The 27,354-nt window shown below is 37.1% G+C and overlaps 6 protein-coding genes across 10 annotated transcripts; 4 read left to right on the forward strand and 2 right to left on the reverse strand.

Moving 5' to 3' along the window:
* Positions 1-54: 54 nt before the first annotated feature.
* On the forward strand, positions 55-4,796 carry cln3 (CLN3 lysosomal/endosomal transmembrane protein, battenin). Of its 2 annotated transcripts, none has more exons than XM_088356667.1 (15): positions 55-265; positions 352-388; positions 622-718; positions 945-1,028; positions 1,112-1,191; positions 1,315-1,400; positions 1,481-1,553; positions 1,722-1,865; positions 2,015-2,151; positions 2,395-2,468; positions 2,964-3,032; positions 3,117-3,172; positions 3,291-3,384; positions 3,462-3,602; positions 3,854-4,796. In XM_088356667.1, the coding sequence occupies exons 1-15, from the start codon at positions 217-219 to the stop codon at positions 3,968-3,970; spliced, it is 1,338 nt and encodes a 445-aa protein (XP_088212793.1). In that variant the 5' UTR covers positions 55-216; the 3' UTR covers positions 3,971-4,796. The 2 variants fall into 2 exon arrangements, with proteins under 2 accessions (XP_088212793.1, XP_088212794.1); XM_088356668.1 differs by having other exon boundaries at positions 2,416-2,468.
* Positions 3,861-11,630, forward strand: coil (coilin p80). Its single transcript, XM_088356672.1, has 9 exons — positions 3,861-3,911; positions 5,625-5,703; positions 9,142-9,328; positions 9,395-10,142; positions 10,276-10,362; positions 10,608-10,655; positions 10,752-10,821; positions 11,077-11,165; positions 11,340-11,630. Exons 3-9 carry the CDS (start codon positions 9,156-9,158, stop codon positions 11,388-11,390), a joined length of 1,266 nt encoding a protein of 421 aa, XP_088212798.1. The 5' UTR covers positions 3,861-3,911; positions 5,625-5,703; positions 9,142-9,155; the 3' UTR covers positions 11,391-11,630.
* scpep1 (serine carboxypeptidase 1) lies at positions 4,291-8,504 on the reverse strand. 2 transcript variants are annotated; one of them, XM_088356670.1, is made up of 13 exons: positions 8,339-8,504; positions 7,600-7,739; positions 7,252-7,341; positions 6,921-7,076; positions 6,771-6,845; positions 6,558-6,630; positions 6,359-6,396; positions 6,149-6,277; positions 5,814-5,898; positions 5,388-5,501; positions 4,997-5,134; positions 4,754-4,917; positions 4,291-4,477 (listed from the first exon to the last, which is right to left on the reverse strand). In XM_088356670.1, exons 1-13 carry the CDS (start codon positions 8,394-8,396, stop codon positions 4,415-4,417), a joined length of 1,323 nt encoding a protein of 440 aa, XP_088212796.1. In that variant the 5' UTR covers positions 8,397-8,504; the 3' UTR covers positions 4,291-4,414. The 2 variants fall into 2 exon arrangements, with proteins under 2 accessions (XP_088212796.1, XP_088212795.1); XM_088356669.1 differs by lacking the exon at positions 4,291-4,477 and having other exon boundaries at positions 4,670-4,917.
* A 104-nt stretch (positions 11,631-11,734) lies between the features above and the next one.
* rab11fip4a (RAB11 family interacting protein 4 (class II) a) lies at positions 11,735-15,806 on the forward strand. Its single transcript, XM_088356671.1, has 13 exons — positions 11,735-11,968; positions 12,058-12,260; positions 12,752-12,874; positions 13,066-13,200; positions 13,413-13,448; positions 13,588-13,696; positions 13,841-13,944; positions 14,168-14,308; positions 14,391-14,472; positions 14,604-14,741; positions 14,817-14,963; positions 15,041-15,184; positions 15,254-15,806. Coding segments are annotated over exons 2-13 (1,278 nt in total). The 5' UTR covers positions 11,735-11,968; positions 12,058-12,258; the 3' UTR covers positions 15,371-15,806.
* A 328-nt stretch (positions 15,807-16,134) lies between these two features.
* On the forward strand, positions 16,135-20,823 carry LOC148384168 (uncharacterized). 2 transcript variants are annotated; one of them, XM_088358252.1, is made up of 6 exons: positions 16,135-16,376; positions 17,513-17,766; positions 17,858-18,104; positions 18,192-18,398; positions 18,464-18,643; positions 19,445-20,823. In XM_088358252.1, exons 1-6 carry the CDS (start codon positions 16,248-16,250, stop codon positions 19,610-19,612), a joined length of 1,185 nt encoding a protein of 394 aa, XP_088214378.1. In that variant the 5' UTR covers positions 16,135-16,247; the 3' UTR covers positions 19,613-20,823. The 2 variants fall into 2 exon arrangements, with proteins under 2 accessions (XP_088214378.1, XP_088214379.1); XM_088358253.1 differs by having other exon boundaries at positions 18,464-18,595.
* A 70-nt stretch (positions 20,824-20,893) lies between these two features.
* copz2 (COPI coat complex subunit zeta 2) lies at positions 20,894-26,211 on the reverse strand. 2 transcript variants are annotated; one of them, XR_015853443.1, is made up of 10 exons: positions 26,098-26,211; positions 24,532-24,600; positions 24,153-24,237; positions 23,963-24,054; positions 23,375-23,430; positions 22,618-22,695; positions 22,471-22,522; positions 22,254-22,358; positions 21,708-21,746; positions 20,894-21,606 (listed from the first exon to the last, which is right to left on the reverse strand). XR_015853443.1 is itself a non-coding variant. In XM_088358254.1 (9 exons), exons 1-9 carry the CDS (start codon positions 26,113-26,115, stop codon positions 21,559-21,561), a joined length of 537 nt encoding a protein of 178 aa, XP_088214380.1. In that variant the 5' UTR covers positions 26,116-26,211; the 3' UTR covers positions 20,894-21,558. The 2 variants fall into 2 exon arrangements, 1 of the variants encoding a protein (XP_088214380.1); XM_088358254.1 differs by lacking the exon at positions 22,254-22,358.
* Between the last annotated feature and the right edge of the window lie 1,143 nt (positions 26,212-27,354).

The raw sequence follows: 27,354 nt of genomic DNA on the forward strand, positions 1-27,354 counted from the left end.
TGAAAACATTGAATACAGGGCAGATGGGACTCATCCAACATGGCGGACGTGCTGACGTATTTGGCGAAAATAGTGAGACAATTCAATCAGGTGTCTACGCATGCGTGTCTATGTTACGCTTCCGGGTCTCTCACGTGATCCTAAGACAAACAATTGTCAACGTTGTTGAACTGACATTACAGATGTTTCTAATGTTTTAACTTAATTTTTTTATAAATGGATAGATCTCTCAACGCAGATGTCATTCAACCCCATCACTTAAATGGTCGGTAAAAACACGCCTCCCCATAACATTAATTTTAAATACATTCTCAGTGGTTTATATTGTTCTTTTTCCTACTCTTGTTACAGATCGTATTAAACAATGGCGAAATTGGAGCGGATTTTGGTGAGTGTCGTTTTATACAAGAGCTCGAGTGTTAGGTCTTGTTCTGCTGTTGACTAAATTGACTGAACTTTTAGAACTAATCAAGTAACATGTAAAATAGTACACAAACCAGCCTTCCAGCTGGAAGTACTAGCTGGGTACTCAGTGGCAGGTTACTGATTATTAAGGGTTAAGGTCACTTTTTTTAATGGCGATTGCTTTTTAACACACCTTCTCTTTGTTTACCTTGTCAGGCTCATCGGATTGTGCAATAACTTTGCATATGTTGTTATGCTCAGTGCTGCTCAAGACATCCTCACAGAACAAGAGTCCAAAAACACCACCGTATTAGTATGTCAGCGTTTTTATTATATTTGAAGTATGTCAGCGCTTTTATTATATTTGAAGTGTATGGAAAATGACAAATGGTAGGAAGATAAGTCTTGAGACACACCTCTGAGAAAAAAAAAAAAATCATGCATTGGATGTGCAACAGAGTTTCACATGATGATCTGGACCATTTTGAAAAATAAAATTGGAAATAACACTCTTCGCCTTTTATATTGTTTCTTTTCAGAACACTTCTTTATCTGTATTGGCTACAGAATTTAAAGATGTGAGTAACAGTAGTCGCTATGACTGCAATTCTCTCTCAACAGCGGTAAGTGGGAATTATTTGGTCATCAATTCTTCATCAAAAATTAAGGTAATCATGCTTATGTGGATTTTCTGATTTTCCCTCAGGCTGTATTATTAGCTGATATCCTCCCAACTCTCGTCATTAAGCTGTCTGCTCCACTTGTAATCCACAAAGTGCCTTATGGGTAATGGAAAAAAAACATTCGATACATATAATGGATAATATCTATCTATCTCACATTATAGAAGATATAGTGTTGCATTGTTGTTTTTAGAATCTCATGTATAAATGTTGATTTTCGTTACAGATTTCGAGTCTTATTCTGTGTCGTCATGGCTACAGCAAGTTTCGTTATCGTTTCCTTATCTTCAACTGTTTGGATGAGCATTATAGGTAATGGACAAAAAAAAAAACTCTTAAAGACTGATCTGTGCAATATTAATTAGTTATTTTTTAATACTGTACACTTTCAGGTGTGATTTTTGCCAGTACCAGCGCAGGACTTGGAGAGTTGTCCTTCCTTGCACTCACGGTCTTTTATAGCAGGTATACTATATTATATCTTTCAATTGTTTACACCTTTCAATGGGAGATCTGTCTGTTTGCACGTTTGTGGTGTACAAGTTTGCATACACACACTGACATCCATTTGAATCTATTTTTTTTATAGGTGTACAACAGTCAACTTTAACATTGTTTTCTCACTTTTTGTAGGGATGTACTTGGGGCCTGGGGTTCAGGGACTGGTGGGGCTGGTGTTTTAGGTGCCTTGCTTTATTCAGGCCTAACTCAAGTTGGCTTTACACCCCAGGTTACACTTTTAATCATGCTGACTATCCCATTCACTATGCTCATTAGGTAAGTGAGAAAATATTGCATACAAGTTTAGTATAAAGTAATTGTAAAGTTATAATAGAAAATAATGTTCTCTGTCTGAAGTTTTTATTTATTTTTTTTAAATTTTGTTTTAATTATTTCTATTGCTTTTTTTTTTTTGCTTTTTCTAGCTATTTTTTCCTGCTGGTTCCACCACCATCATTTCCTCAGTGGAAACATGGAGAAAGCGATAACAACATTGAGACTTCTGAGGAGAGAGAGCGGCTAATGGTTGAATGCCAAGAAGAGCAGGAAACATCTAGCCAAGGTAAAAAAAAAAAATCTGTCCATCCATCTGGAGTTGGGTCTCAGGGGCAGAAGTTCATGTGAATGAATCTAGCAAAAATCTACACAATTCCAATCGTCTAAATAATTCAGTGGACCCAAGCTCAAAAGAAAAATTCTGGTTGTAGCCTGACAATGAGAATATTCTGTTCATCACACTTAAAAAAAAACTACTGTAAATTAGTAAATCTTATTCATAGCAGTGCTTTAAACACCATATTGTTAGGTTTCTCTTTCAATGTAACAGAGGACAGGAGATCTGGACTTCTCACTCTCACCGAAAAATTCCACATCATCAAAGTAAGTCCAGCAGTGTCTCCACACCCTTGCCATGTTGTGATATTAAAAAAACAATGTTAGCTTTTGGGTATGTATGCATATTTATGCAACCATTTCACTGGTTCTTTTATCTCAAACAAATTATTTTAGGTTGCATTACCTGACATGTTTCGGTTCGTACTTCCGCCTTCATCAGAATGCGGAAGTACAAGCCGAAACATGTCAGGTAATGCAACCTAAAAAAATTTTTTGAGATAAAAGAACCAGTGAAGTGTTTATGCAACCATGTTATCGGACATATTTTTATTTTCTTGCCTTAAAAGATTCCAGTTTATTTAAAAGACTCAAATGAATGGGTATAAGTCAAATTAAAGGTGTAAGTTTTGAATTTATTTATTTAAGTCTGTTTTTTTTTTTTTTTTAAATGACATTTATTGAAGGGTGTGTAGATTTTTATAGCCATTTGTCATTATCAAGATTTTACTGCTTCACTCATTTTCCTTACAACTTCTTCAGGTCTTGATACCATTTGTCTCTGCCTTGGGATTAGTCTATTATGCTGAATACTTCATTAACCAGGGTTTGGTAAGTGTAATTATCACACTATTTATTTTGTCAAATAGGATATGGCATTTTTTTTTATGTGAAGTATTACCTCTGTTTTTCCAGATGGAGCTTTTGTATTTCCGAAACTTTTTCCTGACCCATGCAGAGCAGTATCGCTGGTTTGTTACTATTACCATTCATCTCATCAATCTCCATAGAGCGCCATATTTATTTTATTTTTAGTGTACATTGGAAGTTTTTATTGCAAAAATATCAATATGGTTATTTTTCTCTTAGGTATCAGACATTGTATCAGGTTGGCGTATTTATCTCTCGATCGTCGCTTTGCTGTATGAAGATCAGAAAACTCTGGATTCTTGCTTTACTACAGGTAAGCTGTATCTAAATAATAAAAAAAAAAGTTGCTGGTATCAACGCAAACAGAAATAAAATGACTATACTCCACAGGTGTTGAATGCAGTGCTGGTCTTGTTGGAAGTGTATTACCAATTCCTGCCCAATGCCTGGTTGGTGTTTGTGATCATCTTCTATGAAGGTCTACTTGGTGGAACTGCATACGTGAACACTTTCTACTTCATCAGCAAAGAGGTCCGATTTATTTGATCACTTTTTTTTTTTTTTTTAAAACACATTTTTTATTAACCAGTCAAGATATTTGCATTCTGTAAAGTCAAATACAATTCAACCCAGGCGATAATATATTTTCCCATTTCTAAGACAGTATACAACTTTGGTAGGGATGTTCTAATCATCATGAACTGCCAATACGCTCATGTTCCTTGTTTTAGGCATCATACAGGTAGGCCAAGTTCATCTTTTTTTTTTTTCTCTCTCCTTAGACTGAAGACAGACAGAGGGAGTTTGCCATGGCTGCAGCCAGCGTTGGAGACAGTTTGGGTATAGCTTTGGCTGCAGTCACTGCTTTCCCTGTTCATAAATACTTCTGTTCCCTCTGACCCAGCATATAAACTGACTAATTTAATTAATATTCATGAGCGAGTCGAAAGTTAGTCCACGGAGAGGCGGAAACGTTTTTGCGTTGCGTCCCAAGCAGCGCAAGTAACTTGCCACATTTCACTGTTCGTAATGGTAACAGTGTTATAACAATTAACATAGTAATTGAGTCGATTATCTGTTACCGGAAATCTATAACAGCGTTACAAAGTCCCAACACTGGTTATTAGCTATTGTGCTTTCACATGCATGCTATTTAAATTAGCTTGATCAATGTGTTTTTGTCTATGTAAAAAGTCATAAATAATGTATGACTAAACAATTTTCAAATATTATTTTTTATTGCGGAATTGGACATTAAAAATGGATTTTTTAAAAGAGTCAATTTTTAAAAATATAAGATTAGAAACAAAAGCCTTTCCAGAAGGCTTCAGAAAGCACCATCATCAGACTTGCTTGGTGATCATCTTCATCATCTGTAAAGCCATTGGTCCTTGATCTGATGGAATCTGTGAAAGGATAAATTTAAAATTGCAATAAAATTTTTATGTCACAACATAGTTCTTGGAAAATATTACGGTAGGTCTAACCCTAACTTATATTGCACAATTAACTCTTTAAATGCAACGCGTTTTTCGAAAAAGACAACCTCTAAAATAGAAAGAAAAATATGATTCTACCTCATATGTTTTTTCTTTAGTTCTTGTTTTGTTCTTTTATCCACTTCTATTCTTAGTCCTCACAATCTGTTGCATCTGTATTCTAATTATACTGTAAATTCTTACCATGTGACCAGCTTTGAGGATCCAATAAAAAGCAAAATTCTTATGAGTCTTGTAGAAAGCTCGAGTAACACCAAGCGCAGCGGGGTCTTCCAAGGCAGTCCACTTCAACTTATTAAAACTAGGTAGACCTCCCCACTTGAGCTTCTGCACCCACAGCTCCTGACCTGAATGGAAAAGTCCATACATTTAGCAGACATTTTATTTTATCCTCCAGGGCTAAAAGAAAAAGTTGGAATACATTACCTAGAGTGTCCACAATAAGGTCTAACTGTCCATTGTAAATAGTAACGTTAACTCCAGCAGTCAGCAGTTGGTCTACAATGTCCACCACAGGTTTCATAAAATCCCCCGCCATGTAGGCGAAGACCTCCTCTGCTTGGCCTGCAAAGTACAGAAAAAAATAAGGGGTGAGATGGTATGTTGGGGGCGTGGGCTCATAAAAAATTGAGAAAAAAAATGACAGATTATCTGGATTTATTATAGTACACCATTTTGGTTGTAATCTATGTACTACCTAACAACATGATGAAAACGGCAGCAGTTCGAATGAAGTCGCAACATCTCCCGAGGGAAGGAGGAATTGAGGTGACTCGATTGAGAGATATAAATGTGAATTATTGAATTATATAAATACCTCCCCAGGTGACATTCTCAGGAATAATGTGCAGTTTCTCTCTAATAGGTCCATTCATCAGCTCACTTAGTGATTGTTCTTGCAGTGGACGAATATGCCTTGAAGCCTGAATAGCTGGAAAAAAAACAAATAGTCAAATGGATTAATGCTAAAATATTATTCAATTTCTCCTCAGGTCAGTTGATGTGTTTTTTTGGCAAAGTGTGACCTCTTCTGGACATGTCTTTTAATTAACAGGGATTTTGCAGGGAGGTTCTTCCCAATAATCTGTGCCCATGCTTGCCTCCATGTTGGACATTCTTCCATCTCCAACAAGGTATGAGCAACAGCCAATAATTTTGAATGCATGTGTAGCGACCATTCTTCATGATCAAAAAGTGGGGTGTTAATCCTAGAATGCATTCAGAAAGTAAAAAAAAAACTTACATATTAAGTTATTTCCTGCTGAAGAGACCACATTGTCTTCTGACGTCTGAGAGAGAATATTATAGAAGTTTACTCCGTTGGTGTTCTAAGAGAAAAGAGATTGGAAATGACAATCGATTATATAATTATTATATTATTAATTCAGTTTACAAAAAGCCTCTCTGAACACTTACACATATATTTTGATATACATATGCTGATATATGACATTATTGACATTATCATTAATGTAACGATTTTGAATGGACAAATTATGATGGGTCCCTGACATGAAGGGAGAGGGTGATGCCATATTCCTAATTAAAAATGGGCATAAATTCTTTAGCCATACCAACCTGCTCAACCACCGTCTCGACCACAGACCACAACTCTGTGGCTTTCTGAAACAGCTGCTCTTCCACAGCACGTTTCACCGCCTCTGCTGCACTGTTGACCTCATCCAAACCTTGATTGTCAAGCATTGACTGCCAAAAGATCATAGCCCAATAGAAACTCAAAACAAGTTTCAGGAAAAAAAAGAAAAAGATGCCATTTTTATAACTTACAGTAGCATATAGGTAAGGTCCCCATGTCATAACAGAGTCTGTGGATGAAGCAAAAAGATCTTTCATGCTAACCAAAGTATATAAATAAAGAAGTTATGGTTTTAACAACCATAAAATGACTAGTTCATCCTGTAATGTAGCATTTATATAGAAGTTACACTATATACAACTCCAAAATACAAAGCTGACTGATACCAACCCACTGGTGAGATCCATGAGTCTCCAAGTGCCACTCCAGCAAATTTACATTTGAGTTCTCCTTGTTCTATTGCCTGGATTATCAAACAAAAACAAAAATTAAACTCATAATATATTTAATTGCATGGTTGAGTGACAAGATGATTTTTTTCTATATTTTGAAAGTTAGACTAGAGAAGAATTCAAGTAGAACGAAAAATGACAGTGGACTCACCTTTACAAGTTCAAGGGAAATGGCAGCTGCCATTTTTCCTCCATATGATTCAGAAAATATATAGAAGGGTACAGTCTGGATGGAGAAAGTCAGGCTTAATTGAAATACCATCAGAATCAATTTGAGTAGATTTCTATTGAGAAGCCATACCTGAAACTCATCCAGCTTGGCAAAAAAGTGTTTTAATAAGGTCAACATGTCTGAAGCCACGGTGGCAACATCTGTAGCGTAGCGATCTGGCTTGTCTGTGTAGCTGAACCCAGAGCCCACTGGGTTGTCTACAAATAGCACATTGGCTGCCTTTACCTGGAAAAAACAAAAAAATAGCATATACAATACCCAATCGTTAACATTAGAAATAGCATTTTACTTAGATATATTTAAATCAATCAATAAATCAATCAATGATACTTATCTTCTAAAACAGCTAATGTTGTAAAAAAAAAAAGATAATCCAAAATTTTAGGTGCAACCATCTTACCCAACTGGTCTTTCTGGGCTTTAGGTCAGTATTCAAAGGTCCAATCTCTCCAAAGTTGCCAAAGCCACTTCCTGAACCTCCGGGTCCACCCTAAACACACATAAAGCTAATGTTTATAGGGATTCTAAACATATGCCGCAATTTTCAGCAGTAATCAATATTTTGGAATGAATTTGTACAGAGATGATGGGTTCGATTGATTTGTCCAGCATTCCATGATGTGGAGTGTCTCAATTTTACATTCCATGGCTTTGGATCATCGAGATGATTATTCCATTTAATATCAAGTCCGGGAGTTTCCAACAGTTTAAATGCCAAAACTGCATTGGGCAGATACATATGTCGTACCTGTAGCCACATGATCAGAGGAAATTCTTGATATTTTACAAACTGGCTATCGGCATAGTAAAGCCACCAGAACATGTGGGCCCCATCTCGAACTTCCAGGTAGTCCCAGGTTTCTCTACCTGCCAATGGAGTGGAATGCCCTGCAAAATAATAAGAATATTTTAAGAAGTTATATTTTGACCTAAATAACTGTATTTGTCAAACTTACGATTAGGAAAAAGGCAGTTGCCTAGGGCCCTGAAATTTTCTGGGGCCACCAACACAGCATAATAAAAGCTAACAATTTCTTCAATTCAGATCACTTTTTATTGTTTAAATTTGAACACTTTACAACACTAGAGCTGTCACAATATATTTTTTATAATCAATTGCATTGATTATCTCATCAATGTGTGCGTGCGCGTGCGTGTATGTGTCTATCTACATGCATACATTTTTATTTGGCTTTTGACTCAGCATCTTGCGCAAACACCAATTTGGCCACCTTATTTGGCAGTGTTCTATAATGTTTCCTCTTTTTGTTATCAATTTAATTTTTTAAAATGTTTTTACATGTTGATAATATGTCGTTCTTTTTATAAGGCGATTTTAATTGATTTTATGTACAGCTATGGTTAAAGTACAGAAAGTTGACTTAGCGATTCAAGATATTCATGAGAAAAAAATCGACAGAAAACTTGGTTGAAACATACTAATAATAGTGTTAAACAATCGTAATTGTAATAAACAGAGAGCCTACCTTTGCTGGCAATAATGGCAAAAAAAAGGAAAACTAACGCTGCTCGGCACTGTTCCATTTGTGCTTCGCCTCTTTGATAAGATACTCGTACAGTGTTTTTTTTGTTTAAATAATCATGTAAAATCACGTGACAACACTCATCATCAGCTGACTACTCATTTTCTTCTTCTACTACTTCTTCTTCGGCCGTGTCCAAATACTCGCTTGTACACTATATATGAGTATACGAAAGTGTGGATCGGAATTTTGATAGTGCGTGTTACGTCATCGACATGCCGCCATGTTGAATCTGCCTTAGTCAAGATTCAAGAATTTTAAAATGAAAACGAACAAAACCGGTATTTGCTTTGTCTATTGTCGCTTAAAATGTAATTTTAAATTTCAGTAGGGATGTAGTGGATGTAGTACTTTACCAAATGTCGAGTGTTTCTCGCAATTTTGGTCAAGTACGCAACGGATTGTGGGTAACGCACTTAAGCCGAGGGGCCATTGATGTAGCCTCAGATGAAGTGTGGAAGAAGGGCGCAAAGTGACGCGGTTCCGACGCACTTCGAAGAATTTGGACACCCGACGCGCGATTGAGGGGCGCAAGGTGGAAGTGCGAGTGTTTGAACAGGGCCAAACGAACCGAAGTTCATATCCGGTCCAGAACACCGGCGGCATTTCAAGGATTAATAGAATTGAGAGAAATGAGCTCATATCCATCGTCGAACGTAACCTAAACAGAACCATAACCGTCATGGCTACTCAGTGTAGAAACCAAATTCGTGTTCGTTTACACTTTGACTATCCTCCACCGGCAGTTGTGGATTGTCGAATGTGCTGGCTACTTGTGGATTTAAACACGTGTCGCATGGTCGCCGATCTGGAGAGCATCATCAAAGATAAGTTTGAGTTAAGTCGCCAAAGTATTATTAACCTCTTTATAGATGATTGCTATCTACTACACACGGAAAGCATTCATGTTGTACGGGATAACGACAGCCTCAGGTGAGTCTTTGATTTCTTTTAAATTGGTCTTTTAAAGTTGTTATTAACAATGTTTTCATTTTATAGAGTGAAGGTGGACCTGAGTGGACACGGCCAGTACTCAAATAAACCAAGTGAAAACTGCAAAAAGAGACAGAAACATGAACCCGATCATAATGGTGAAAACATAACGTGTGTGGAATTGATTGAAAAGAAAAGGAAGAAAAAGTGTAAGGATAGTTTGGAAGTGGACACCAATAAGACACCTAGTGTGGAGACAAATGGTGATCACAACTATAAACCCTTAAAGAAGAAAAAGAAGAAAGCAGAGGCAAATGGTCTGACTGCAACCTCCCAGCAAGCATTTTCTCCTCCTCAAAATCACAAAAGTAAAAAAAGCTCCAAGAGGATGAAAATATCACACAAATCAAAATCGAAAAATACCCCATCAGATTCCAGTTGTGTGCAGGATGAAGTCTCCAATACAGCTGGAACCAAAACAGACTCTGTTCTTGCAAAAGTTTCTCCTTCCAAACTACCTTCAAGTCCCCGTCCTGCCAAGAAATGTTCCTCGTCCTCCTCATCAGATACAGACTCCTCAGATCAGAACGACACTGTGGCTAACAAGCATAAAAATGATTTAACCAATAACAAATCAGGATTGAATCATAATTCCCATTCTAAACTCTCAAACTGTGCACAGAAAAAACATTCAAGTGAGTCAGTATCCCAAACTGACCAAATCCCAATGTCTCAGAAGTCTTGTGACAAAAAAAGTTTTGGAGAGAATTCAGATCTGGTTACTCTCCAGCCCATGCAACAACAAAATCTCAGTGTGAGTAATTACCATTATCAACAAATAATAATGTTCATTAAGTAGTATGTTTGTTACCAGTTTTATACAAATTAAGTTTCAAGTGTTGTTTAATTCCCAGTTAATTTTACTACTGGCAACTTGTGTTTTGTAGAATGGAGCTGAAAGTACACCAAAAGATTACAGTGCTATGCCCCTTCTTGCCGCCCCTCCACAAGTGGGACAGAAGATTGCATTTAAGGTAATTTTATTTTCTTAGCTAAATGTGATTATTTTATTTTTTATGTCGTGACTGTGCTATAATGTTAATTTCTCTCACATTGTGCATAAAGAGCTAGCCAATAGACATTGTGTAATAAGTGCTGTAACCATGTAAACTCTAATAGTTAGTTTTTAATTCATAGAACTGGAGCGGTGTTCCCTGATTGTGTTTGATCAGTTTGGAAAAGTAGACCAAAATTTCCACATATTTGTTTTTGTTCACAGTTGCTGGAGCTTACTGAAAATTATACACCAGAGGTGTCCGAATATAAGGTGTGTAATTTTGCAAATTAAAGAAAGAACCAAATCGAAGATGTTATTGAGAATGTTTTTCATAATTTATTCAGATGATGTTGCTTTGCATTTTAGGAGGGTATGATTATGAGCTTAGACCCAATAACAAAACAAATCGAGCTGGAATTGCTTTCTGCTACGCAAGGTAAGACTCACTTGATGACACAACAAATTTCAAAGCATGTCGTGTTCTGTCTGTCATATAATAAATCTGACTAAAAATGAAAAGAAAACCACAATCATACTGGAAGACCCCCATGACATTTTTTTCATTCAATAAAGATTTTTACTACACGTGCCACTTTATGTATAGTTTCTTAAATGAAAGGCTGTGCCAATGATTTTTCAGGACAACACGTACAAATTTTAAATCCCAAACCAATATATATTCTTTCCCCAGCCCCTTCTGAGCCCGGCAAGTTTGACCTGGTGTATCAGAATCCAGACGGATCAGAGATTGTGGAATATGCTGTGTCCAGAGGATCCAGGGTAATCCCAATATACTGTATAAATGTGTTTAAAAAAATGGTAAGGTGTTGACCACCATGCTGCCACATTGTTATTATTTTTATTTTATTTTATGAAATAAAATGTGTTAACATAATTGAAGGAGAATATAAATTTTGTGTGTGTGTAAGTTATTATTTAACTGTATGTCCACAGGTAACAGAGCGATGGGATTCTCTTCTGGAACCAAGGCTGATCATCATCTAAAACTGGTTCACAATTGTGTCCTCACTGTATTTAACCAGATGGTTTTACAGTAATTACGCTCCGATGTTTTAATGTCAGTATTTTCATTTGATCTCAAAACAATCTTTAGGGTACAGAAACAAATCTGTTTTTAAATGTATATATGTTCTTTAAAAATGTAGATCAATTTCATTTCATGTCTTTTTTCCATGAGTGTTTTGTGTACATTTTTCACCCCAATAAAACCCTACAGTGTTTTTATTTCATGTTTTTTTTTGTTGTCATATCTGGTCTAGGCAGGAAGATTAATGATCATTATCAATCGTATGTATGTAAATGTCAAGGATCTATATTGTCTGTTATTGACGCGATACCCGGACTTACGTTAATATCGATTCTATCAATATTTGTATCGATCTGCACAGCACTGCATTTTAATGACAAATCATTCGGGTACCCAGTGGTTTTCTTCCGATTGCTGGTGTGCGCTCCATGAGATCCTCGTCTTTTCACATTGCTCCTATTCCTACACCATCGCCATTTTCCTGAGAATTTCACCCTTCAGCAGCCGCAACAGTCCTGCTGCTTTAACGTCACTGGTGAGTCGGATGGAAACGCCAATTATGTTAATCGATCATTTATGCATAAGCAACTCACATTGCAGTAAATGTCACGCTGTGTTTTGCAGGCGGTCCGGAGCGAGTCTCCTCACTGACGCGGTCGGGGGCGAGCCTCCTGCCGCATCACAACGCCTGGAGGTCGGCTTGTTGGAAAGATTGGGCGCACCGGACTTCCAGCGAGAACACCGACCCTTCAGCGGATTGTGGCCGTTTAAAGCACCTCCTTTTCGGCGGCAGAGGTGCTACCCCAAACGTGGATTTCAGGGGAAATGTAAGTCAAATTACCAATTTCGATTTAATATATATGAGTGCATAAACAATTTATCTTCCATAAAGCCTTTTGGACAGAACGCATTGTGTTGCGTATGTTGATGAATGGTGAAAGCAAATAGCAATGCGACACTTTTTTATTTATTTTTATTTTTATTTTTAGATGAGTTTTGATATTGTCCTTGTATCGCTTTTTCTGTCCCCCTTGAGTGCGATATCCTTCCTTCAATTGTCCATACAGAATTTGATCTGTCCATCGTAGCTGGTGCTGAAAAATGGTTGTGGTGATACTGGGAATGTTGACCTCCTCCAGGACACTGATTTTAGTTTCCCTATCGTCCCAACCTATCTTTAAGATCTTGCTTTTAGGTGTCTGCTGTAGATGGTCCAGCAATTTATAAGATTAGTCTTGGGCAGCCCTGGTTTCCATCATGCCTTGCAGTGCGAGCAGAACAACCTTAGTTTTTCTGACTCTGACTCTCTAAACTTCAGGGAGGAAAAATTTGAAGACTATGGTGAACGGAAGGATGTAGATTATTCTGCAGGCAGTCCAAGGCTTGAAAACGACCCCCAAGCCGAATGCTTCTCCAATTTGGGATCTTCCCTTCCACCGAGGTTGGTACTTAAAAAGAAAACATTCACTTTTTTTTTTTTTTTTTTACGGATAAATACAGATTAAATAGCAATTGAGTAGTATAGCAGGTTAACTGACTAATGTTGACTAGTACTTTTCAAGTACTCTTTTCTCGTTTATAGAACAATGATTTATTGACAATGCAAATAATTTTGTATCTTTGTAACCACAGTGGAGGACACACAACTCAGAAAATGCGACAACTGTATACCAGTGAATACTTGGATATTAACTGTTCTCAGTGCTGCAAGAAAGTGAATCTGCTCAATGATTTGGATGCTCGCCTTCGAAACATTAAAGCGAGCAGGTAAGTATATGCACACGTACCAAAACAAAGTACACGGACAATTTTTAGGGTTAGTTATTTCATTTCCTAAATTATTACTACGACCAATGTTGCTTCTAAGCTGCACTCTCCATCAATCCATGGATAGAGAGACAAACTGACAAAAAGTGATTAATATAATTATGTAGATAATATAATTTGCATTAAAATTTATTTCTTTTCTTCTGTTTCAGCCCCAGCAGAAGTATATCTAGCACAGCTTTCGGACAGTGAGTCATTTTAATATGCTGTTCTGGAACTTTTTTCAACTGAACTGAAAAACTTGACTCCTCCTGGAATATGTTGCAGATAACAAAGTATCTAAAAGTAAAAATAATCGATATTTTTGATGTCTTGTCTTCCCTCTAGCCAACTGTTTCAGGCCAACCACAACGTGCTTGATTCCAGTCAGGGAAGCAGCACTGAGGATTTATTCGCGGAGAGCATTGCTTCCTGTGAACTTAATATTACAGAGAAGGTATTGACGTACACATTTTTTTTTTAGTTTTCATGAATTAGGCGGTAGTTAAGTGGCCAGGATAGTTTGTCCTCTCTCATATTATTGTACGTTAAATTTCACTTGTACTTGATTTTTGAAGTATGGCTATTTGGTGTCCTCCAGGTGAGTTACCTTGAGAAGAAGGTGACAGAGCTGGAGAGCGACAGTCTGACGAATGGGGAACTTAAGTCTAAACTTAAACAGGAAAACACACAACTTGTCCATCGGTAGGTTGTCCATCACATTTTATAAATTTGTTGGAATCACTGATGCACCTCATACATCAGTTTTAACATGAACTCTCGGACAACTGTAAAATAAAAAATCAACCACTCATGGGTTATAAATGGATCTTTTTTTTTTCCAGGCTCAAATTGTTGCCATAAATCATGATTTATGTGCAATAAATCTTTTTAGAAACATAATTTAATGTGTTTGTGTTTACCACAGTGTGCATGAACTTGAGGAGCAGATGAAGGATGTTGAGACGAAGGCAGATCAGAGTCTGGAAGAGGAGACCAAGAGGCACTGCAAAGTTTACTGCAAGATGGAGAGTGAAAGAAACACAGAGATAAACTTTTTGTGCAACAGGTAAAAAAAATACTGGCAACTGACACACAAATAATAAATAATATGTAAAGTAATGGACTTGCCTGTAATTTTTGACATACAGGATACAACAGTTAGAAGAAGAGAATGGAGAAATGAAGACAAATGTACACAGGCTCAAGTCTCAGGCAGAGAAACTGGACCAGGTGGATGGATGGATGGATGGATGGATGGATGGATGGATGGATGGATGGAATATTGTTTCATCCTCAAATGACAATTATTTGGACAGTTAAAATAAATAACTGTCCAAATAACCCTTGGTCAAATTGTTTAGGAGAAACAGAAGAAGATGGACAAGCTGGAGGACACAAGCCTGAGGTTAAAAGACGAGACGGACCTCTATCGAAAAATAATTGACAAACTTTGGCACAATCGGCGAGAATTTCATAAGGAAAAGGAGGCCATGCAAGAAGTAAGCACCCACCAAATAGAAAATGTACTCACAGACATTTCAAATATCTAACATAATTTTAAATACACCCTACAGTTGGTTGATGATCTCCGCAGAGAACTGGACTACTTGCAGATGTTTAGGATGGAAATGGAGTATCCAGGAAAGAGCAAAGGTCTTTCTGAGCACAATACCAAGCCTCGAGAGATGGAAATGGAACAGGAAGTCAAAAAATTGAAACAGGTTCCTCCACAAACACACATTATTATTTTATTTCGACAATTTCAATCCAAATAAACTGTGATTGTGTGCTTCCACAGGAGAACCATAAATTGCGAGATCAGAATGATGACTTGAATGCTCAAATTCTAAGTCTGAGCTTGTATGAGGCCAAGAGCTTGTTTTCCAACCACTCAAAGGTCCAGTGTCTGGCTGCTGAGATTGACAATGCTTCACGGGATGAGGTTTGTTTACTTTCTTCCTTTATGTGATTGCTATTCATATTGATTTTAAAATAACATTTTCTTTTTCAGCTGGTTGATGCTTTGAAATCACAGGAGGAGAACAACCTGCGTTTGAGAAAATACATGGACAAAATCATTTTGGCCATTCTTGACCATAACCCCTCAATCCTGGAGATTAAATGTTAACTCTATAAAGCCTCAATAACTAACTATGATGTTTAAACAGATCTAGCGGTACAGTATGTGTTCATAAAAGAATGTCAATTATTTTATTGTGATGTAACGATGAAAGGACAAAAATGTTGCTGTTGAAAAGCAAGATCTTATTATTTACCACTGTCTTCGTGAAACACTGTATAATAATGAAAAAAAATATTCCATCCATAGACAAGCAATCTGTTAATGGGTGAAATTCATCCGTTCCAATATGGCGGTAGAGAGGGGGATTATTTTGCCTAATACAAGACGAGACAAAAATGGGGACACAAAATATTGACCAAACTTTACATTATTGCTGCTCCCTTTCCCCCAGCAAGACCTCTGGAAGTACACTTGAAATATTGTGCGGGTCAAATTAGCTCTGTTTTGAAATTTGATGAAAATAAATGTACACTAAATATCATTTTCACCTTGAAAAGCTATGATTTTTGTGACTCTCTCTCCCTCTCTCTCTCTCTCTCTCTCGCTCTCTCTCTCTCTCTCTCTCTCTCTCTCTCTCTCTCTCTCTCTCTCTCTCTCTCTCTCTCTCTCTCTCTCTCTCTCAATGTATGATGACAGCAAAATATGTCTTTTCAAAATACCTTGACAAAAAAAGGCATGAAAGAGTTAAAACATTAATAACTAATTTATGAATTGACAAAGAAATATGGCGCCTGGATTGTCAATTAATTTCTCTTTTCGTTTTATTATACTCCAGTCCAACAGACGGCAGTAGTGGACCGTATTGTTTCACTTGCCCACCGCCAAAACGCTTCTGTCAAAGAAGAAATATTTTTCTTTACACAGATCCTGACAAAGCGGTTTGGATTCTAATTCACAAAATACAAAGAACCCCATACCAACGATGTATGCTAGAACTAGTACCGGCAGTTCACATGGAGATTTTCCTGACAGAAATGGAGTGAATTATGTGACATCGACAGAGTCTTTCGGCCATTGCTCCCAATTATTCTGGAAAAAGGACCCACACGACGTAAGAAACCCCCTGCCTAAAATGTTCGCGAACGAATCAGACTAACTCGTCATGTCATCAAAAAAAATTACATTTTTTTCTCGGGAATACCAATATTAGAGTGTATTTATCATTTGTGAGTCTCACGTCAATCTGACAAAGTATACATTGTGGTTTGTGTGGGCATCTTCTTCAGGTTCTGCTAAGGCACCGGAGCGGCTTGTGGCCTAATTGACTCTTTACAACAATATTTAGTGATTTAATTTTGTGTTGATGGTGCTTATAAGTTGGAGACATCCCGCATCATCTTAAGCAACATGTCCGGTTGCATATAAATTTATACTGCAGCCGGTGCGGAATATGGTTGCGGCTATCAAATGTGCAAAAACATCGAGACAAGCTATTGCTAGCATTTAAGACGGACGTTGTTGGCTGTAGCGCCAATGCAAAACAAGGTGGCGCATTATTGTGAGAATAAAGTAAGTGTGAAATTGTGCCTTGAGTAGTTAGATGCGAGCCAAATGATTTTGATTTAAGCTTCTATTGCCTACAACGTTGTGCACTGTGAGCTTAAAGAAACAAAACGAGACTTGACAAGAGCGTTGGGGGTCTTTTCTAAATCTTTTTGTAATGCCAGGCTGCAGTTGTATTAATAAATATGAGAACCGGCATTTTATAAGGCAAGGTGCGCGTGTTATTTAGGGCCCGACAGATACGGATTTTTTTTTTTTTAGACCGTGACAATTTTTTGTGTAACATTTGACAAATTATATTATTTTTGGGCTTTTTAAAAACGGTAATAACTTGAATTTGGATTTAGTTTGTAAAAATGTCCGTTTAAAGGGAAGTCAGTCCCAAAATTTTCCTTGCAGGAAAGTTTTCCGTCTCTGAGTTAAGCTTGAGACAAATCTTCCATGTGTGTTTTCCACAATGCCACTGGGTCAGCATCAAATGATTTGGTAGGATAAGATAAATACTGTTTAATCTCCATTTCCCATCTTTGTTTTTTTTCCCTGATGTAATTTTGTTTAGTAAAGAAGACAGAGATTTGTCGTTCTTGTTTTGGCAGAAAAGAGGGCTGATGTGTGAGATCTTATGTAAAATGTGATTAAAGGTTGTAATAATATATTTGAAACAATTTTAATCTTTTGTGACAGTCGAGTTCGACCATCAACTGGTGTGATCAACTCCCTTCGTCGTCAGCCGCACTGTCAAGCTCCAGTCTCTCGACAGCCTCCCTCTCCAATTCCAGTCTTTCCTTAGAATCAAGAGCACCAGTCCCAGCAACATCCGCATCAGATGACATGGATTCAGATGAAAGGCCGTATGTGTGTGACTTGTGTAACTGCGCCTACAAACACGCCAGCTCCTTGCTTAACCACAAGCTCACTCATAAGACTGGAGACTTCAGGTATTCTTGATTTTGAAAGTTGATAATAACACAAATTAATGACCAAGTTCAATACATTCAACATATTATTTTTTTTCTTTACACAATACAGATGCGACTTTTGCAGCAAGCCCTACACCAACTATATGTCTTTGCGTAACCATATGCGAATTCACGGTCAGAAGCGCTACATGTGCGATCGTTGCGGGAAGGCTTTTCGTTTGGCACGGTATCTCCGCAACCATCAGAGGATCCACGACGATGGGCCCAACCGTTTTGACTGTCCTTCCTGCTCCAAGAGTTACAGGACAATGCTAGAGCTAGCGCAACATCGTTGTACTGCTGCAACACCCAGCCAGGTGAGTCTGCGTAAAATTATGCTATGGTGTGATTTATGCTTCTTCTTGAAGGGTGCTGAAGGAAGTCTCCTCTCTCCTTTCACGCAGTCTGGCAGTCGGCGCAATTTTGCGGCCACACCTCGTCGTCAGCAGCAGCGGCAACAGCAACAGCAGAACAATGCCTCCTCCATAATGCAATCACAACATGGAGGACACAATCAACAGGAACCTCTGCCCTCCCACTGCGTTTCTCCTATGTCCCAAGGAGGCCAGGGTGGTGGCGTGACCAGCCAGTCTGTCCCTGACCCCCACCAGGTAGGGAACACATACCAAGTTGGTTATTGGGGCTAACTCACCGATAAACGTGGTTTTGCCAACAGGGCCGGGCCAGCACTGTGTCGTCCCAGAGCAACCAGCCAAATATGAGGAGCTCAACCTCCTCCAAACACATCTCCTCCTCCAGCACTACAGCAACATCTTCTTACTCTCTTCTCCAGCCCCTGGTGCCTGAGGTAAAGGAGATGAGCTTGGGATACACTAGGCTGAGCGCCAATCTCATGGTAGGAGAGAAAACCACCGTCTTATATGCTAACTAGCAGCTTTTCGTTATCTACCTACTAACATCAGGAGAAAAATAATTTAGATTTAAAAACATGAACCTGGCCACGAGTAACTTGGTGGTTTGTACTGACTGGAAGCAACCTGACAGCTACTAGCATTTGTATCAGGGCATCTGTGCCAGGGAATGAATACTTCATTAACCAGTTAATCAAATTGAAACCATCTTTATTCCTGTGGAGCTGCAATAAGAACTTAATGACTTTTGGATTTAGTATGAGCCATGAAAGTGCGTGTTACACTGGAGAAGCATTGTATAAACTCATCGTTTTGAGAAAAAACTTTTCAGAAAAGTGTCCATTGTCCAAAAAAAATTGTTTTAGCTCGTTGGTTTATTTAGTTGTCATTTAAAATACGGTAATTTAATTTTTAGATATGTTTATGTACTCACTCTAACTCAATAATTAGATTAATTAATTACATTGCAAATTACCGTGCTATAAAAAATAAAGCAATTAATCCATACCTGTTGCTGGGTAGCTTTTGGCATGTTAGTGTTTTCTAAATTCTTATTTGAAATAGTAGCAGATTTCAAGGCATGTTGTAATATTATCAGTTTATATACAAATTAAATTAAAACTACTCAGGTGATTATTTGACTGCATGTTTGAAATCAACCTATTTTACTAAATAAGTTAGCACTGTACATTAAGTTGCGATATTATTGTTTTTCAATTATTGCCCTGAACTTACTGAAATGGTATTGTCCTCCCTCCCTCCCTTACCTTTGCCACCTTCCACAGCCGAAGCACCAGGACACTTTCTCTCTGACCCCCCAGCGCCCCCTCACCACTATCAACCCCATTGGCCACTCCCTCCATCCAAACGGAGCAACAACACTCAAGCCTTCACCCGTGCCACGCAGCATCCAGGCTATGCCCTGGGAGCAGCGCTCACTCTACAATCAATAAAATTTCAGGAACCAGCATACTGTCCTTCCTCATAGCTCATCCAACACAACACTTACTCTTCGTCCCCGCTCCCCCCTACTTTTCCGGACTGAGGACATCAACCACCATTCGAACGCCAGAGTCAGCCCCTTTTGGGACACGCGTGTGGGAACGTAAAACAAATTAGTTGAAAAAATTGAGTAATTTGGATTTTTTTTTTTACATTTTGCTCCTTATGTATGCTCCATACTACTTTTAAGTTAACATCTGTATTTCATTAACGACTCTCCTCACCTTCTTCTGAAATTATTCTTCTGATAACTATTATTCAGACTTAAATATTCCATTACCTATTAAAACAATAATTTCAAAATTAAGCAGGTCAACAGATTTTCCCCATTTTTTTTCTTTTTAAGCAAAACTTCTACAATTAGAACAATGTTACTAAACCATCTTTTTATACTATTTGACATGATGCCACAATATACAATAATGTACATTATGCATATCAGGACTACTTAATAAAGAGTACTAGTCTTACCCATAGATAAATATAAAAAAACTGCTGTTTCAAAGATACTTTACAGACTAATTTGCCTCACTGCATCTTTTATATAAGATGTAACTTTATTTCAAGATGCCTGCATGATAGTCACATTTGGCTAGTGGCTTGTACCTAAAGTCCAAAAGAGTACAGTATGTTACCTTTCAAATTAAAGCACTGTAAGACAAGTTTGTTACTTGATACACTTATTTAATAAACATTGTACTTTTCCAGCCCCCTGTACTAGCTTGTGTTGTTGTGACTGTGCACTTGAGCCAGTTTGGGCCCACGTTACAATCGCATTTGGAAGTTATATTTGGGGAGGGGGGCGTTTTTCTGTAGCTCAGGACCCACACACTGCCCCAAAAAGGCTTATTACAAATAGAAAAACCACCAGGTTAGTTTAATTTAGCAGCTAGTTTGCTAAATAATTCCAGATAGTATACATCTGTAGTTGGATCTGACGGCTATGAGATCCAGGTTAGTTTGATGAAGTTTCATGATGGATCATGTATGTAGCTCTGTTATATTTCTGTTAAAATATCAAAAATCCTACTGACATTGTCTTTTTTTTTTCTTTTTAAAGTTATTTGTATTTTCTATTAATGTCATTGATGTTTTCTCTTTCCTTGTTAAGTGTCTTGAGTATTTAGAAAACTACTATATAAATAAAAATGTTTTATCACCAGCTTTTTTTTTTCCCTTTTGTGCTGACTGCATTAGCGGTAGCATAAAGTAAAATGACATTCATATAGATATTGTATTAAAATCTTTTGTATTACACATATTTTACAAACATTTCTTTAATGACTTCAATCATTGACCTTTTTGTAACAATATTTGAAAATTTCTTTACAGGAATAAACAATTAAAATATGCAAATATTTTTTCATGAAACTTACATTTCTGTAAAAAAAAACAACCCACATTAGTCTCTGACATAACTTGAAACAGACAAAAGTAATAAATATATCTAAAAAATATTGATTATTTACTAATAAAAATAAGGCATTGTTTTATATTTGCAGGCCAAAGGCATAAAAATATTTTTACAAAAATATAAATCTCTTCACTTAATATTTTGTTGCACAATCTTTTGAAGAAATCACTAATCAATTTCTGTAACTCAATGAGACTTCAGCACTTTTTCAGCCTACTTATCGGACAGTGCTTAGACAGTCTTGAGATTTCATCACACCCTTCGCAGATACCGTGCCAAATGTAACAAACCAGCCCCAGAACATAACAGAACCACCTCCATTTTTATGTATGCCTTATTTTTACATCTGCAAACACATCTATTGTGACTTGCCCAAGCTGCAGTCTTGTCAGTTTCAAGTTATTCATAGACCTTCAAAATCTAAACAATTAAAATGGTCACTAAACGATGGGGTAATTGAAACTGCCTTGACATAGCTTGCTGTTATTTCAGTAAGGACCATTTGATCTGCTCCTTGGCCGACTGCAGAACCTGGAAGAATCACAAAAAGGTGACATCATTCAGTAGGATCACAGGAAATTTTTAAATCGGAGTAAGCGTTGATGTAGATGTAAGGTGAGTATGTGCTTTACCTGTGCTACGCTTTGTTCCGATAATGTACCTTCATCAACCTGTAAAAATGAAAATAAAACCATTATAACTGACAGAATAAAAACAACCCAAACAAAATTAATAAAGAAATTAATTTGCAAATAAATCTTCACATTAGTCAAATCAGTCATCAGTAAAAATATTTCCACTCATGTTTGCATCCCTGACCACAACATCCCCACAATAAAAAACTAATTGGCAATTACACACAATTATAGATTTATTTGGTTAAGTCTTTCAATTGCTATTTTAATTGATTGAGTATGTTATAATTCAGTTAATTGGTAATAATAAACAATACAGTATAATTATTTTTTAATTATAATTACAGTTAATTGTAGATTATGATAAAACTAAAAATGTGTTTAGACCCTTAAGATGGAGGAATTGATCTTACAGCAGGTCTAGATTTGTTTTGGTAATGTGACTCAAGACACTCCTAACATGGACACTCATCAAAAATATTAACCTTTCAACTCTTGTTAGTCATGGCACTCTTTGACCATGCATCCATCTATCTTTCTCACCCTGTTTTTGTCTTTCTACAGGAGCTGGCTCTTGTCTGTTTGTGCTTGGAGGTTACCAGTGATGTGATCAAATAGGACAAAACCATAGGCAGGCTCTGGCACAAGCTGGTGCCAACCAGAGATGACAGGGAAAAGATAAGAGTTTAAGAAAGTCGAATAGGAGAAAAGTTAAGAAGAGGCTAATTATAAGAGTGGTAATTTTATAGCAAGAATTTACCTTATAATTGACCTTTTGGAGGACTTGTTGTGCGTCACTTTCCAGGATCACCCTATCAAAAGAATAAATTTAAATTATTTGCATTTGATGTGAATTTTTGAACCAATGTTGAAAAACAATTTTTTTTATAGATATCAGGATTCTTACCCTCCATCAACGATTTCATCAACAATGAGAAAAGCTCCTTCCATGTTCTCAAGGAAACACCTACGCTCCACATTTTTCCTTCAAAAAAAGTGCAACAAATATATTCATTCAAATTTATGTCTTTTTTGTGTGCGTTACTTCACTTGAGTCTAATATGGTATTTTCGTCAAACGCGCATGCGCAAGAAATTCCACAAAGCAGGAAGTGGCAAACCCATTCGAGTAAACAATTAGTGTCAATTTCGCTCTCAAAATGGCAGGTAAAAAAACGCACAGCTATACAAAAATATGAAGATGAACACAGGACGTTTTTAACATAGTGGGAAAGTTGATATTTTTTTTTGTTCAACGTCATGGCAAGCCATTCTGTCTGATATGTCAGACGTCATTAGCGCATTTCAAAACTTCAGCGCCATTTTAGCTCACTCCATGCTAACATCGATAAAAACTTTTCAAAAGGGAATAAATTTCGCAAGCGTTAGTTGGAAACTTTGAAAAGTCAGGCAGAAAAACCGGTACAGTTTTTCCCCAAAATGACGAAGCACTCAGAGACTGTCAACTGGCTTGGAACATTGCAACAACGGAATACAAGCCAGATTTGAAGAGGATTGAAGGAAGGAAAGCCAGAAGTCGCACTAAGCAACATGCATAGTAAGTGAAAATTATTGTAAATTATTATGTTTTTGGACTTTGTTGAACTGCGAGTTTGTGTGTCAGACAGTGCATATTAAAATTAAATATGTGGTGGATGAATTTACCTCAGGATTTGACTAAGGCAGTCAAATAGGCAGTTGAGTACAGACATAAGCATCAACTAGAGAAAAAGAAAAAATGAAATTAAATTCCCCTGAGATAATCAATCCCTATGTTCCAGTACCGATGCTTCAGTTGAGCTAACCAGATGAGCGCAACTCTATATATAGTAATCCTCTTAATACTGGGTACTGTAGGCAATTTTATCTTGTGAAAGAAAAACTAGTGTCTACCTGGAATTAATTTAGCCTTTACAAGGAAAAATATCAAATGAAATGACAAAATTGAGTAGTCCCAACAAACCAGTAAGGACAATTTCCTGGTAGAGGGCCAATGAATAAATACCACCCAAGCATTTGTATTAGTGTCTGAAATGCTAAAGAAAAAAAATGATAAATTCTATAAATTGGCCTTGCTGGGCGGTGGTGACGTTGGATTATGAATTTTCAGTCAGAATTGAGAGATTACAGCAATAAAGAGATCTTGAATTGTGTTTGGCTAATCTGTGACAGTCACCACGGTCCTCCTTAGAATTGTATTATTTGGGTATTTTCTGAAAGCAGATTTCGATGAAACAGATGAGTGCATCTTACCTCATTTTCTTGACAGCTTCCGACAACATAGAGAAAAAGGTCTATGCTGCTTTTATAGACGATAGTCAATCCTTCCAGGAAAGCTATTTCATCTAGGAGAGAGGTGGGAGGGGGGGTAAATATATAATATAATTATATATATTTATATATACACACACACATACACATATATATATATAATTAAACCTACTGTCTGCTTTGTGAGTCTTGTTGAAAATATTCTTCTCAAAGTTCCTTTGCTCCTTCATGGAGGGGTAAAGCTCAGGGTCATAATACTAAGATAGGGAAGAAATAAAAATCAGTTGAGCACCCATTTAGTTATTAAATTCATTACACCTATATCATAAAACAACAACAAAAGGATCATAAAAACAGCTTCCACCATTTTGATGTTCAGAAAAACAATGAGCAATTTCTAAATAACTTCAAGTACACAACCTGTTTACTATTTAGGAATGAAAGTGGTTAATAATAATGTTCTTGTCTAATTTTCAGTAAGGTGCAAAACAGTAATTACAAAGTTCATGGCTAACAATAATAGCGATATGCATTTGTAATATTAATTTTACCTTTGAGAGAAGTCTGTTGCCATCATTGTCAAGAATAAAAAGAGCTTTCACTGTGTAGAGGGAAGGTTCCTGCAAAGACGCATGATGCAAATGTTTCATGTTTGCATAAAGAGGTCAAGTAAAACGTCTATAAAGTTGGGTCTGTCCCTTTTGATACAATTGGGTTATTTTTGACTCAATTGCTTTTAGAGTGAATGTTTTCATTATTCTCTCAACAAACAACACACTGACTGCTTTTGAGACCAATGTCATGTGTGTTTCAAAAGGCTGCAGGTAATAGAGCTAAATTTATGATCCATTTTTCATTTTCTACTGTTTTTTGTGAATCAATATTGCTTCAAGTGAATGTTGATGCTGTTTTTGGTTCAATCCTGATCAAGACGCGGATGCAACAAAAGATTCTTTCACCTGTCCATTTATCAGAAGAGTATTTTAGACTCGGGACAAAGTTCTGTTATGCACTGACTAGCATAGATTCACAGTCAGAGTGTATCACAGAACTTAGACCAGACACTTGAAGACCAGCCTGTATAAAGTTGACCTTAGGGGGGGACGAGCATGAAGAATAAAATAAATAACATGAGATTAGGAAGATCTTTTTTCCCTTTTTATTCATCTTAAGCAGCATTTTACTGTCTACAACAGTGCTGAACTTAAAATGATTGTTTTCTAAAACTGCCATTATTATGCTAACATTAGCTCTAAATTTTAGAGCTAATGTTAGCATAATAATAGGTCTGAATTTCATTCATAATTTGATCTTTTAGAGTCCAAAAAATCAAATTATGAATGAAATTCAGCCCCATTTATTCATTTATCAGATAATCCTGACAGAAAATATTAACTCCGTTATGATTTGAATGAACATTCAGAATAACAGCGCTAAATATGAGAGAGAGAGAGAGAGCGAGAGAGAGCGAGAGAGAGCGAGAGAGAGAGAGAGAGAGAGAGAGAGAGAGAGAGAGAGAGAGAGAGAGAGAGAGAGAGAGAGAGAGAGAGAGAGAGAGAGAGAGAGAGAGAGAGAGAGAGAGAGAGAGAGAGAGAGAGAGAGGACGTGGCATCAACGACTACACGTCAAGTGGACACAAGCAGATATTTTAGCAACTCACGGTAATAAACAATCTGCCATGACTACAACGCTTTTGTGGCATGATGCTAACCAGTCTCGGTTTCCGGGACATTCTACGATCTCTCGGTCACCGTAAGTAGATTACGGCTGTTCCTGAGCCACACTACCGTAACGTAAAGGACTACAAAATCGCCACGCAAGTTGGTCACGATGTCTCAGCAGTAGCTGTTGCCCCTATTTTAGGGAATATCGAAAAACCGACTCTGAGGTTCATCTATTCAATTGATACAAATTCATTCTGCTATATAATCTAGATGGATCTATAATGGACTAAACTCCGCGGTTGGTACCGCATGTTCCCTGCCAACTACAGCTGTCATGGGGAAAAAACAAATGACAACATCGTTATAGCCTTTAAAAACGATAATGACAATAATCGTCCCTCCACCAGTGTGTAACGCGTATTCGGAGCCATGTGAAAGGAAGAAAAGCCTCACCAGAGACGCGGAATCCATTGCACTCTTTCAGACGGTGTGTTGACGTGGAAGTCTCCGAGCTGTAGCAGTCGCACCACCTCGCATACGGCAACTCTCCCCCCCCCGCCTCCATACAGGGCCGCCCCCATCGCGTTCCCGATCATCCTGCAGCCAACCAAATCAAAGCATATGCACAAGGAGTTTGACAGGGGGCGCTCACGATTCCGCTCTAAAAACAGCGAGGTCAAATCGTTCCAATGGAAATATTTCAGATGAATGAATGATGAATGAAAGATGAGTATGGGACAACAGATCATTTTTAAATAACCAGATACAATCCTTGCATTTGGATCCAGTACACAACATTATTTTCAGCTTATTAAATGAATGCTTAAGAGTTATGGAGGACCAAAATTAAATAATGAATACGCCATGAAATGTTTAGGTTTTTTTTCATTTAAATGTAGAGTTAAATAAATGCACCAATAACGAAATAGATATTTTAATTAAATGTTTATTGAATTACTTAAATATGTATGTAATTACAAGTGGCGTGGCTCCGTGGTAGTGTTTGCTTCTCAACCCTGAGGTTGATGTATATACATATACACACTCATACATGTTTGAATTACAATGAGATTTACTAAACTGAATACACAGTTAAGAAAATCAAAAACTTTTTATTGTTTAATAATTGAAAGTGGATCAGTCAATAATCGTGACAATAAGATACATGCAAAATGACTACCACTTTGATGAATGCAAAAATGAAAAAGCTATAGAGACAAGAAAATGAATCACAAGACTTCAGAATACTGATGTAGAACAGAAGCTTTGCAGGAAAAGTATCTATTTAAAGTATAAAATTACACTACAAGTCGATTGCTGAATGATTACTGTTCAGAATTGTGGGCAGCACTTGTATACATTTTGCTGAATGGTTAAAAAAAAATCCATATTGATTCAATATTTAGCACATTCATTGAATGGCTTGGTTACTAGGGACCACCTTTCTCCGTAAATGCACACGTACAGGTGTTATTTGTATTTATTTCAGTGGCTTAAAAGAAAAATTACATTTCATATCTGTGGAGCCAATAATAATTCTACTCAATAGCAAAGAAACCTTAGCTAATTGTATAAAAAGATGACAGGGTAAGAAAAAAACAAAGGGTCACACGGCTGAACTTTCAATGTTTTTCCTGTTCTTGTTATGGCACAATTACATAAAATAATTGACAAATTCAGCCAAAACTCAAAGGCATACATCAAAAGAGT

This window comes from Syngnathus floridae, chromosome 17 (genome assembly GCF_059516105.1).
Source record: "Syngnathus floridae isolate MCC-2025c chromosome 17, RoL_Sflo_1.0, whole genome shotgun sequence".
Taxonomy (NCBI): Eukaryota; Metazoa; Chordata; class Actinopteri; order Syngnathiformes; family Syngnathidae; genus Syngnathus; species Syngnathus floridae.